We start from the raw sequence: 12,931 nt of genomic DNA on the forward strand, positions 1-12,931 counted from the left end.
AACAGAGACACTCTTCCATCAATCCTACAGGAATGGGAGGGATGGGTGGTACCAGCAGGGAGGCAGCCACAGATTCTGACCTGCCGAGCTCTCATGCCCTTTACCTTTCTCCTCTCCCCAGCTCTCTCACTAAATCCAGCCTTGTGACTAAGCTTACATAATTATTATTTTTTTTTTTAAGTGAATGCATCATATCTTTTCCCAATTCAGATCATCTCCCTGGTTTCTTATTCTCCGTGGCATGTACTGTATCTGCACGTTCACTGAAGGAGAGTTGCATTGTTCTCACAGCCTCCTTTTGATTTAGTCATAAATAATACATTTTGTGTGAAGCTGGAATCGTCCCTGCTTTCAGGCAGGGATCGTTTGTAACTTGCTGCTCCTGCAGGGGGGTTGAAGGGCACGTTACTGATGTTGTGACCCAGACTGGAGTAAAAGTGTTTGGCACATGGACACAGCTGGAAGGACAGAAGGGAAAAACGCAGTGTCCATGCAAGGAAAGTGTAACAGGATTTGCCTCCGAAGAAGAACAGGGAATTGTCACTGATCAGGAGGTGCTGAGAAATCCCAAAGAATCAAAGTAGCAATTCCTGAGCTGGATATTAAATAGAACATCCCTAAATATCTACCCACGATAATTTTGGATAAAGTGGATGTTGTCTGAAAAGGGTCTGAGAGGCAAAAAAGAGAGATTGGTTTATGCAAACCAAAATGAAGAAAAAGATGCCAAAGCCATCTTCTCGTATAATAATCTGCACAGGCTCAGATAATTTTGTATCCATATAATTTTTTTACAGTTTTTACAGAAAGATGTAAACTATTTGATTGACCTCTGTCTTAAATTATTATCCCAAAATTACATAAGAAATGGTGTTTTACGTTATCTTCTGCCATGGAGGAGAAGTCTTTTTGAAGAACTTGAATTTTTTAAAGTAGAAGTCTTATTTTAATGCATCTCCAGCCAAAATAAAAAAAATCCTGCCCTTGCATTCTCCAGTGGGAACTGGGGGCTCCCCAGCAAAGAGCTGTTAAACTTTGACAGCCATATCACCTGGTAAATACTGAAATGAAGCATTTTATAAGAACGTGCTGAAACACAGAAAGAAAAGGGCTCTTTAGGCTGGACCACATTATTGAACTCAGGGTCTCACATTTAGCTCACGTTGAGCAATTTGGCCATGGCTTCAGACATCTATCGAGGTGAAGTGCAAAACTGTGTGCTGAAATCAATAACATTAACAGCGTTTGCAAACAGAAATTCTCAGCCAGCAGTTTGAGTTAATTTAGTGTATCTGTGCCTTTGAAATTATTACCAGTTGCATTCGATTGTAATTTAGGGAAACACTGAGGAAGCAAAGTGCTCTCATCTTGTCCTTGTTCTGGCAGATATGGAGGACTCAGAAAGAGCCTGGCACACGCTGCCCAAAACCTGATTTGTGTGTGCTAGGGATGGGGGTTTTGGGGAAAATCAACTGATCGTGTCCCAGCTCATCCACAGCCTTTCTGCACAGCTGCAGCCAAACCAAATCATCCAGCTCTTGCCTCCGTTTGTCACCTCTAACGTGAGTGTGACATTTTATGGCGTTACAGAAACGATTTGTGTTACAAATAGTGTCACAGACTGGCCAGAAGTGCAGGTGATTGCAGTAAGCCAACTTAATAAGTTGCATAAATTCTGAAGGGAAACCAGGTGTTTCCTTTAGCCCATTCTGGTGGAAAGAGTGCAGAAGGACAATAATTTAAATACTTATTCCTGCTCCTTTTGAAAGTTTTGGCAGCTAGATGATTTTAAAGAAAGCAAATGAGAATAATAACTTGATAGTATTTTATCTTAATATATAATCTGAAGACTTTGAAGACTGTGGAATAACGCTATAAAAACACTCAGCTATTCTAAAGCTGGTTTCCAATTTTCCAGCTGCTTTGATTCCAAACAAAACCATTCAAATCTTTTTTTTCTTTGTACAGTGAACTCAACCTCATTTTAATTTGATTGCAGCTCTGTGCTAAAGTGTAACGGAACATTAATTCTCTCAAAATCTGAGGCTCTTTTTTCTTGCTTTTGGTTTTGTTTTTTTTTTAAAGAAACTGACTTTTTTGAGTAATCATGTTTCATGGAAGAAATCTAGAGGGTATAAAATGAGGAGGTCATTATCGTGATGTTCCATCCAAACACCTATGGCAAAGCACTTCTGGTTCTACTTACAAGTTCTGCTGGGAGCATTTCAATTTTCTGGCTCATTGTCAGGTGAAGTTAACAGCTTTTAAGGGCAGATAAGTCACATTTGAGTTTGAACTATCTGTGAAGTGGAAATATCCCTGAGATTAGGCAGGATTTTGTTTGGCTTTTTGTTTCACTCCCCCCAGCTAAGTATGAACATTTAAAACGAAACCCTCAGCTGGGGTAGACAGCTTAATTTTTTTTTTTTTTACAATAACTGGAAGCAATTCCTATGTATACTTTTACAGAATAGTTATGAAGGTATATGTTGGGGTATTGCAGCACTAAATACAGTTGCTTCCTCACCATGCTGCAAAGGGAAGACTATTTAACATGAAGAAACAGTCTGAGATTTATCCTTTCAGCAGGAGGAGACATGCTGTCATTTGCTAACAGCCTGCAAGAATTTCAGCATGGCTCTCCCAGTCTGAGTTGGAGGAGTCTGCTTTTGTCCTGGAAGGACATCTTAGGGTCCTCTACACTTGGGACAAAGGGACATGCAATATGTTCCCCTCTTGCTGAGTGTAAAATGATCTCCAGAAACGAGATTCTTCCATTGCCATCTATCCTGTGGTCCATGAAAACAAAACGAAACAGAAAAGGAGCCAGAACTGAAAATGATCTTTGACTTTTAGAAGGCAAAACACTCACCCCAAATGACATAATTCTCATGGAGTAAACCTGCATGTGGTCTCCTATAAATTTAGACCTGTTTTATAGGGAAGAGATGTACTTTGGGCAGGGGTATTTTTTGATAATATATTTTTTTTGGATTGTAACTGCCTTGATTGATATGTAAATAATAGAAATGGTTCAGAAAAGTCCAAAGAGCTTAAGTGCCAGAGATGAGAGCAAAATTACAGTGCAAAATCTGGTATAATAACAAATAAAGGGAAAAGAAACCTTTTAAAGCAAATCTTAAGTGAAATAGTATGCTGAAATGGCATAGGATTTTCCAATTTTGTATTTAAGCACTGCCATAGGAAAGTTTATCCTTCATGAACGATCACTTTAGGCATCAGAATGTAAGAATTTCATGTTAGAAGGCAGTCAAACAGGGAGTATGGAACAGAATCTGCTTCCACTGGCCCCACTGGATTTAGGTAATTGTTCAATGGGACAATTCCAAAGAGGACAGGAGCTTCAATTATGATGATATTAGATTCTCACTCAAGTTTCAGTGACTTTATGTACACCAGTGACATCATTTCTTTTCCTCTCAGTAACAGGATTTTTTACTTACATTGGAAAATAAGAACACTGGATGTACCCAGTGCAAGATTTTGAGAGAGGTGCTGAGTGTGTTACAGGATGTGGTATCACGCTGAATTAAAACTTCTTTAGAAAGTGTGGAAAACAGGCCACCATTGTTGAAAGCAGGCCACCCACACAAGGACAATGACATATGAAGTTTGATTTCTTGTGCTGGCAAAGGGAGCTTAACAGCTTTCCCTCCTCAAAAGTTAGCATTTTCTCCTACTTTCCTATCCTTTAGGAATGTGTAGATGTAGGTGTGAGCTTGATATTAACTGTTAAAAAACTGGTATTAGACAGGATCTCCTGGAGCTAGGCAAGTTCAAACTGAAGTGACTAAAGTGAAAAATTACCCTAGGTGGCAAGGGAACTCTATTCTGTTATTGCAGAATAGATTTTATTTCAGGGTGTTACTGTTAAGTATTTATATTTCACAGCCTCACAATAAAGAAGCAGGAATGTAGGTTCTGGAATGAGAATAGATGAAATGCAATAAGGAAAGGTGAGCTTCTGTGGAGAGATGGAGAGGATCAACCATGTAAAGGCTGCAAATATTCTTTTATGCATCAATCTGTTCCCTCCCTGGAGTTTTATTTCCAAATTGTTCAACTTTACCATAAAATGTTCTTGTTATGTTTGAAATTGGGATATCAAAAATAATGGGGTTTTTTGTTAGTGTTTTTTTTTTTCTTGCTAGGGAAACAAGATCAAACCTGGGCTTCTTTCTGTTTAAGGCACAATGACAGTGAACTTGACATAAGCCTCATCCAAAAACCACAACAACAGGCAGAATTACTTCTGTTGTATCTTTGGTATTACTGAAGTGCTTAAGGCCAAAATTACCACTCAGGGCTATGATTTTTTTTCCCCACTTTTTGAGAGGATTTTATTGTTTTTTTTCAATTTGGGAAAGTGTTAACACCCTTATTATCATCCTGAGAGTTTATTCTGAAATTGATTCAGTGCATTTCAGAACTCACTGTATGGGAAGAAATATACTGACCCTGATAAATATCAGCTCATTATACAAAACCTTCAGCTTTTGCATCTGGTCCTGGTCAGTTCCACAGTTTGATTTTCAAGCAAACAAAATATCCTAGATATGCTCACAACTGATCTGAGCTTTATAAAGAAAAATCCACGAACATTTTTAGTAACTCCAGGTTTGTAAGGAGTACAGATAAATTTTATTTGGGGTGGTTTAACTTCAAATATGATCTCTTGATTCTAAATACATTGGAATGGAAAAATCCAAACACAACCACTTCTGTAGCCATGCCAGCACAAACACATCCTTCATTATTCCTTGTCAGTTGGAGCTTAAAATGAGAAAATCTCAAGCCAATAAATTAAAGCTCAGCATCTTTACACATTTATGCCAAATCTGTTCTGTTTGTGCTACTATAAGATTTAAAAGGCTAGGTAGAAATGTTTCTGCACTGTGCTTGAGCTGACCCAGAGGCAACAAACTGGCAGCTCGTGCCCTTTGAGGAGACCTCAAAAGTAAAGATGGTTTTCGTCTCTTAGATGCCTTTTGAAAGGGTTGGGAACTGTGAGTTAGGATTTGTGTTACACCCCAGCATAAACCGAGGGTGGGTTATTGAGTTCATTACCATACTTTCCTAAAATCAACCTTTGTCCAGGTCAGCTAAAAAGGCAAACGAGGCAGGAATTGAATTCAATACAAAACCTGAGCCTGCTGGAGCAGCTGTGAGGTGTGGGAAACCTGAGGCACTCAACATGCAGAGCTTTCTGTCTGTAGCTCTGAGCAGTGCCGTGCTCAGCAGTGCAGATGGAACAGTGGGCCTGGAAAGAAACACCAAGGACTGTAGATAGATAAAAGATACTCCATCTTGATCTTTCTCAAATCAGTATATACATTTACTACTTTTTTTCTTTATGGGCTAAGCGATAAAAAAAAAATCCCATCATGAGAAAATTTGACTCTAAGGTAATGAATCTGTACATTTAGGAAAGAGCTTACATAAGTTTCTTATTTACTGCTTTCTTAGGTTCTCCAGGCTGCCTTTCATCAGTGCTTCTTTGATGTCTTGCTCTCTACCCAGATTGCCAGAAGGCTTTCTGTTGCAAATGCAGGTGTTTTCAACTGTTAGATACAGTTGTGTTGTATTATTCATCACCTCAATATAAAAATGTATTAGCGGGACACTTATTTTACACAGAGGACAAAACAGGGATAATTGGAAAGATGGCAGACTGTATATAGACGAAGATGTTGCTTGGTGAGACACGTTTGGCAGTGGAGGAGACAGGTTTGCATCTGTGTCGCTGCTGTTTCATGTATCAGTCCTTGAACCTTTAAAGCACTGTTTTTGTAACAGACTGCCATGCCCATCAGGCTGGCATCTGAAACGAATTAAACATGGCTTTTGAGAAGTACAGCTCTATTCACAGAGAGCACCTGGAAATCGTCGTGGTGTGTCAGGGTTATTTGTTATATATCGGTGCTTTTTCCTGTTTTTTTGTTGTTTTAGTGCTTGGTAAAAACCTGTGTGTGTGAAGCCAGGTCTTCCCTGAGCTGCTGAGAATTACTAGAGATGCCGGTGAATGGATCAGCACGTCAAGGGCAATCTCCAGGCTTGTTACACAGCAAAATGAACACCTCAGTCCTCCTCCTGACAAAGATTTCTCTGCAACACTTGCCCTGTCATTCAGAGATAGCTCTGTGTGCCACACAGACAAAGCAGAGGGACACGCATAGAAGGCTGGGGAGTTGTGACCCTGCTCAGAGATGTGCAGTAACCCTGCTTTAACGATGCCAGCTGCTGAGGACTGGTATTCACCTTTCCACTCCGCTCAGCTGCTTCAGAAATGGAGGCAGAGCACATTGCTGGTGAGAAAGAACCAAAGCTGGACAGTGAAACCAAATAAAACATATTTACCAGAGATGGTAAAGGGATGAAGGAGAATCAGGGCAGAGGAGGATTAGGAGAAGGGTTGGGGGCACAAGTAAGCCATTCAAAAGCAGATCAAATGCCCGAAAATTGTTTTCCCCTGCTTCCCATAAAATATTCCTTATCTTTCTTCTCCTCTATCAGCTTTCCCTAGGTGGACATATTATGGTCTGTGCATACCCATCTTTCAGGGCACCCTGGCAGTCTCTCATTTTGAACACCTGGCAACCCTGTATGCTTTGTCTCTGTGAATCCAAACATGATCTTGGGCTGTTAAATGGCACTACAGCACTTCCATATTTTCCATCCCTCCAAAGTTCAGAGGCATCTTTTTGATGTCTGTGCATTTGCTCATCTTTACACCAATCTCAACCTTTACACCAATGGCTTTATGGAAACAGATATTCTAATCATCAGTCTTGAGAACTTTTGTCTCTGAAGACAGGAAGTTCTTCTTTTGTCTTTCATCTCTTTCAGAGAAGCCTCAGCGCTGAAAAAGCGCACAGCTTAGTACCAGGAGATGGGAATCTCTCCTCAGCCGCCTCCTCATGCTAATAACACTGCCAGGTGGTGGTGAAACCCTTTGTTTCACAGCTCCAGGTTGTGCCTGACTGCAATGGAGGGAGGTCTGTCGATTCCAGTGCCTGACACTGCTCAAGAAAGCAGCACAATGTTTTATTTCTATGGATATGAGAATTCTTCCTGAAAAGCAGATCTGGTTTGGACTTCTGGAACACGTTTAAATTCTGGTTTCTGGATTTAAAATAGCCTCTGGCAGTTCATGACAGTGAGGAAACATGATGTTTGTGTTGCCTGCTAAGTATGCCATCCATCTTCTTGGCCCCGACCGTGATCTTTGGTAGTGAATGCAACCATAGAGTTATATTGAGTGAAAAAGTATCTCCTTCAATCTGTTTCTAATTTGCTAATATGTATATATATTAGGAGACTATATATAATGGTATCCTTGCTTTCTATGCCATAAACCCAAAATGAGGATTCTTTTTCTGTTGTACTCTACCATTTCTAGGCATGTACCTCTAAATTCCCCATCTCTATTTTCTTAGGTGAAGATTTTTTTTTAACTCTCTGCTTAGATATGCATCTTTCCAGAGCCTAAATCATTCATCTTACCTTTTAATTCTGCAGTCCTTGTGATGGGATAACCTGTACCATAACCTTCTTCCAGATGAGTTCACACATTAGGCAGAAGACAGTGTTGCAATTTGGGTATGGCTCAGCAGGTCAGAGCTTGACATCTTTGTCACTAAGGTGCCCCTCACTATCTAAAGCCTTTCCACATGAGTGCCACATTTAACCCTTTGGTTGTTTATTTCCCAGTGTCTGTTTTGGGAGAAAAGGTGACTTTAGTTAACTCTAGTTTTGTTTTAAATACCCCCCCATATGCAGTACAAATGTTATATACAACAAAGCTTGTGAGATACTAGGGGCCAGACTGGCATTATTCAAAGCACATAGAGACAGTATTTTTCATTAATCCTTATTTTTCACTAATTTTTTTGCTCAGGTCATGTTTCTTCCATGAAGTCAGCAACTGTTTCTATAATCTTATAATCTGACACGGGATTTACATGGTTTAAAAAGGGCTTTACTTCTGCTGTGGCTGTAGAGCTGGAGCAGAGCTGGTCTTGTTGTGCTGAAAGGATGGTGACCTGTACTAGGTGTGCAGCAAAAGGCGGATTCCTCAGGGCACCGTGACTGTGCTCTGCTCCCAGCCAGCCTCAGCTTTCCACCATGGTTTTCCCAGGAGAGCTGCCGGCTCTCACGGCCGTGCCAGGGCCACCAGATCCCAAAAGCTCTCATCAGTGCGCTGTGGGCAAACCGAAACCATGGATTCTCCCTTAAGAGCCGCGGTAAGCTCTTCCTAACAGCCCCCAGGCCGTGGTTCCCCGACCATTTTGGGTTGAGCTGCTGGCAATTCATACATTTCGGCGGTGGGCTGGGCGGAGAGGAGCCTGCGTGCAGGCTGCGCTCTCCTCGCACCTCTCCACGCCCCGGTCAGCGAGGGCTGCCCGGGCAGCGCCCGACTCACGGCTGGGTCCGTGCCGATGCCAGGGCGGGCTGTGCCGTGCTGTACCGTGCCGTGCCCGCTCCTTGCGGCCGCGCCGCCCGCATCTGCCCAGCGGCGGCGCGGCTGACGGGGCAGGGGCGGGCCCGGCGCGGAGGGCGGCTCGGTCCGGCCCGGCTCGGTTCGGTTCGGTTCCGGCAGCGGGACCCGCCTCGCCGGGCGATGCCTGAGCGCGGCGGAGGCGGCGGCGACGGCGGCGGCAGCGGGGGGGCGGGCGGGTAAGCGGCAGCGGGGACGCGGCGCTGCTGCCCTGCCTTTCCCTGCCCGCCGCTGGCCCTTCCCCCGCCCCTCCCCGCTCCGGTGCGCGACTCCGCCGCCGCTCCGGGCAGGGAGGAAGGGCTGGGAGCCGCCTCCCGCTGCCCCCGGCCGCCCCCTCCCCATGCAGCCCGGCCCGCCGCTGGGAGCCCTCCCCGGGGGGATGTTTCTGCGGCCGCTGCCGGGATAACCGGCGCGCCGCCCGCCCCCGCCCCGGACGGAGGATGCTGCCCGCGCCGTGGCGGGCTCCGACTCGGGCAGCAGCGGCCGCGTCCGCCTCCTCGGCTCCGGGCAGCGTCGCCGGGGAGAGATGAGTTCGCGGCACCAGGCGGACTGGATCCCTTACAGGTAAGGGCAGACCCCGCGGGAGGTGGCGGGCGGGGCGGAGGCACCGGGGCTGCCCCTGGGCAGGAGCCGCTGCCCCTCGGGGGTCCCCGCCGCAGCCCGCGGCTCGGTCTGGGGGCCGGCTTGGCCGGACCCTCCCCGGAGCTCGGCGGGGCGGCGGCGGGTCCCGCCGGGGGGAGCGGGTCGCGGGCCGGTCCGTGCGGGCGCTCCGCGGAGGGGCGCCCGGTCCCGCCTCCCCAACTTGGGGCCGGTGGCGCTCCGCGAAGTTCGGGGGCTGCTCTCGGGGCGAGCTGTCAGCCCCGCGGGGAGCGGGCAGAGCGCGGAGCTGTCCTGCCCTGCGGCCCCGGCGGGCGGAGCGCTGCGCCGTCGGTGGCGGCTGCCGCGGCTCGGGCGCCGGGCCCGCGCTGGCCCCGCCGGCGGCGGCTCCGGGAGCGGGGCCGGGGCGGGCGATGCGCGGGGCTGGCGGGGCCGCCATGGCGGGGGAGCGGGATCGCCATGGCAGCGCCCGGCCCGCGGCTGCCATTGGCTCCGCCGTTGCCATAAGCTACGGGAGCCGCGGCGCGGCGGCGGCCCGGGAGCCCCGTGCGTCAGCGGAGCCGGCCCCGGTGCGCCTTAGACCCCCGGTGCCCTGATCCCCGAGTGTGCCGAACCCCCCGGTGCGCCCAGACTCCCGGTGCCCCGAGCCCTCGGTGCCGTGATCCCCAAGTGCGCCCAGACCCCCGGTGTGTCCAGACCCCCGGTGCGCCGAGCTCCCGGTGCCCTGATCCCCAGGTGCGCCGAGCCCCCGGTGCGCTGAGTCCCGAGTGTGCCGAGCCCCCCAGTGCTCCCAGACCCCCGATGCCCTGATCCCCGAGTGTGCCGAGTCCCCGGTGCGCCCAGACCCCCGGTGCCCCGAGCCCCCTGCCCTAACCCGGGCGCCCGGGTGTGGAGCGGCGGGAGCATCTGCGCCTGGAATAGTTCGTGTCAGACCTGCCGGACTGAGGGGAAACCGAGCCAAATATTTCGCTCCGGGCGGGCTGTTCTAGTAATAGATCCCTTTCCGAATCTGCTATTCAGAGTACGTTAACATTATGGGTTTGTTTGGTTTGTTTGTTTGTTTGTTTTTTTAATTTTAGTTTTCGTTGAAGTGTCTTTTTCAAGCTGAGCTTTTACAGAAGGAAATCACGAGGGGTTTAACAAGGTGCTCTGAAAACGACAGAAGTCATGTTCGTTTCGTTTGTTTGGTTGTTAGCGAAACAAGGTAGATACAGTAACATAGGACAAGAGGACGCAGCCTTACTGTGCCCCAGGGGAGGTTTAGGCTGGACATTAGGAAAAAGTTCTTCACAAAGAGGATGATTGGGTATTGGAATGAGCTGCCCGGGCGGGAGGTGAAGTCACCATTCCTGGAGGTGTTCAAGGAACGACTGGATGTGGCACTCAGTGCCATGGTCTGGTTGACAAGTCACAAGTTGGACTCGATAATTTCAGAGGTCTTTTCCAACCTAACTGAGCATGTGATTCTGTGATAAACCTTTTATTTTTGTTGTTGGCAGAGAATAATGGAATTAAATATATGTAGAGAGTTCATTTTTAAAACAAAGACAGCTGCTTAAGCAGGTCAGTTGTAGTTTGCCACGTTCTCAATGACAGTGTTTGTAGCAGACGTGTGCCACAATGAATGCAACGTGAACACGAATACATCTCTCCTCAGTACAGAGAAAAAAAAAACAGGTTAACTGCACAAGTGGAAATCTGCTATTTTGCCATGTGCACATCATAGTTCAAATCAGTAGAAGAATTTTAAAGAAAGAAACATGATTGCAACGAATCTGAGAATATTGCTACTCTCTCAGCAATAGCATTTTCAGCCCATGCATTTTGAAGAGATGTAAGGAATTGGCAATAAGGCTTCAAAAATGACTAGTGGATGCATTCTGATGCAATTTGAAGCCTTGTAATGAGGACAGAAATACCAGAGGAACAGCTGTTCATGGCTCATCCCAGCAGCAGTGGAACAGTTTCTCTGTTCTCTCACTGGCTCTGCAGAGGCCAATGCCAAAACTTTGCTCAGGGGTTTTATAGCAGTGGCCTCAAAGAAAGATATAAAACATCTCTGCTTCTGCTCAGTGCAGCATGGAGAAACAAGGGGAGGCAAAAGCAGCAAATCTTCAGAGAAACACAGCTTTAATGATACTACTATCTTTTCTAATGTAATGTTATTCTTGAATGTTAATGGTGTGTTTATGGTCAGAAACTGCTGAGGACTGCTCGATACTAAAAGGAACCAAACCACAGTTCTGCTCTAAAGTGTCTTCATTCAGGCTTCTGACAGCCTTCTCTCAAGAAGCTGACTTATTTTTCAGTCTTCAGAGGTAATTCTTGAGTTAGAGATGTATCACTGCAAATCTTCCTGGACTTGTGTGTGTAAAGCAACTTCCAGGATGCCCTATACATCCTGGCCCAGGAAGCAGTGGTGTGTGTGAATGCATATGTGACTGAGTTTACACGTGAAAGCACTGTGAATAAATCAGGTCAAAGTACATTTCCAGGGAGTGAAATACACGAGGAGGAGGAGGAGAGAGAGACCTGATGTGCACCCCTTGGAACAGTTCATCCTCTCTCTGAGACCAAAATGCCCCATGCTTATCTGGCCTCTTGCTTCACATTCTTGTTTGCTGTGGTGGGTTCAGTGGGTGCTGACTCTCAGTGCTCACAGGAAGGTTCAGCACCTTTTTTATTGTCTGGGTGGCATGTGACAGCCAAGAGTGTCACTGCTGCCCGTGTGGGGGACAGGGCATAGGGGGGACAAGGCATGCTGAAGTCTGGAAAGGTGTATCCTTCTAGCAGTGGAATGGATGTGCAGCTATGTCTGAATATAATAGCAGAGAAAGATTGTATTTCTGCTAGTAAAATGCCATCTTCTTCCATTCGAGTGAAATGAGCCAGAGGGAGTTAGTTCCACCTGTGTCATGTATAATTCATTAGGCAATCCACCTGCCTGTCCACAACTCACAAACTTATACTTCCCCTTTTAAGATGCTGAGAGTGAGTTAAGAAAAAATAGTAGGCAATTTTTTTAGTGTCAGTGCTCCTTCATGCCGAGGTCAAGAAAAGATTTTTATTTGTGAGTTTGTGATTTTAGTGTTTTGCCCTCATCTCTTTTAATCCCCTCTTAAATATTCTGCTTTTGAAACACTGATAGTCATAGGATGAGATTTCAGTTCGCTAATGTTATGAAAAATTGTTGGAAAGCTGTTTTTAAAAAGTAAATATATTGCATTTATTTTCATGAAACATGTTTCATAAATAGACATTTAAGCATATGATTAAGCACTTACATGAAGCTGCACATCAGGTACAATGAGCTAGGAATTGTACCCATTTTCAACAATGACTCTGCTCTTCATTATAAAGATTCAAAATAGCTTAGATGCAATTAAAAAAAAAAAATCAGCTGCAGTGCACGTAGCTGCCCCCAGCCCCAAAAGTGGTTTGTAATGGAAGTTAGGAGTAAGATGTAGCTTCTTGAGGAATTGTGTTCTCAAGCACTGTAGTGTTTTCCTTTGGTATCCTTCAGCAGTTTCCAGTAGAAAATACAGTGCAGAAGTGTCTGGGAATCTTTAGAAATTCACAGGAGTTCAGTTTTTTTATTCAAAAGTATATTTTTATTTCATATCTTTCTCTTGAACTCATATTTAATTTATAGCTTTCCTTAAATATAACATACTAATTTTTATTTTATGCAGTGTGTCTTGAATAAGTGAAGACATTCCTCATACTATAAAACTGCAGTCAAATAAAACTGCTGCTAGGTACGATCAAAGTATCAGTAAACTCACTTTCAGTAAGGCCTTAGTCTCTATTATTATT

At 45.6% G+C, this 12,931-nt stretch overlaps 1 protein-coding gene across 6 annotated transcripts in view; it reads left to right on the forward strand.

Annotated features, from left to right (window-relative positions):
• The window catches only part of TUB (TUB bipartite transcription factor), a 135,522-nt gene that overhangs the window by 58,408 nt on the left and 64,183 nt on the right, over positions 1-12,931 (forward strand). Inside the window, exon 1 of one of the 6 annotated variants that reach the window (XM_088175681.1) lies at positions 8,848-9,082. The exons of 4 other annotated variants lie outside the window; for them this stretch is intronic. In XM_088175681.1, the coding sequence (XP_088031807.1) occupies positions 9,045-9,082 (38 nt within the window). In that variant the 5' untranslated portion in view covers positions 8,848-9,044. Of the gene's footprint in view, positions 1-8,847; positions 9,083-12,931 lie in introns of those variants that run through there. One more of the 6 variants, XM_088175680.1, reaches the window with a different exon arrangement.

This window comes from Sturnus vulgaris, chromosome 18 (genome assembly GCF_052056855.1).
Source record: "Sturnus vulgaris isolate bStuVul1 chromosome 18, bStuVul1.hap1, whole genome shotgun sequence".
Classification (NCBI taxonomy): domain Eukaryota; kingdom Metazoa; phylum Chordata; class Aves; order Passeriformes; family Sturnidae; genus Sturnus; species Sturnus vulgaris.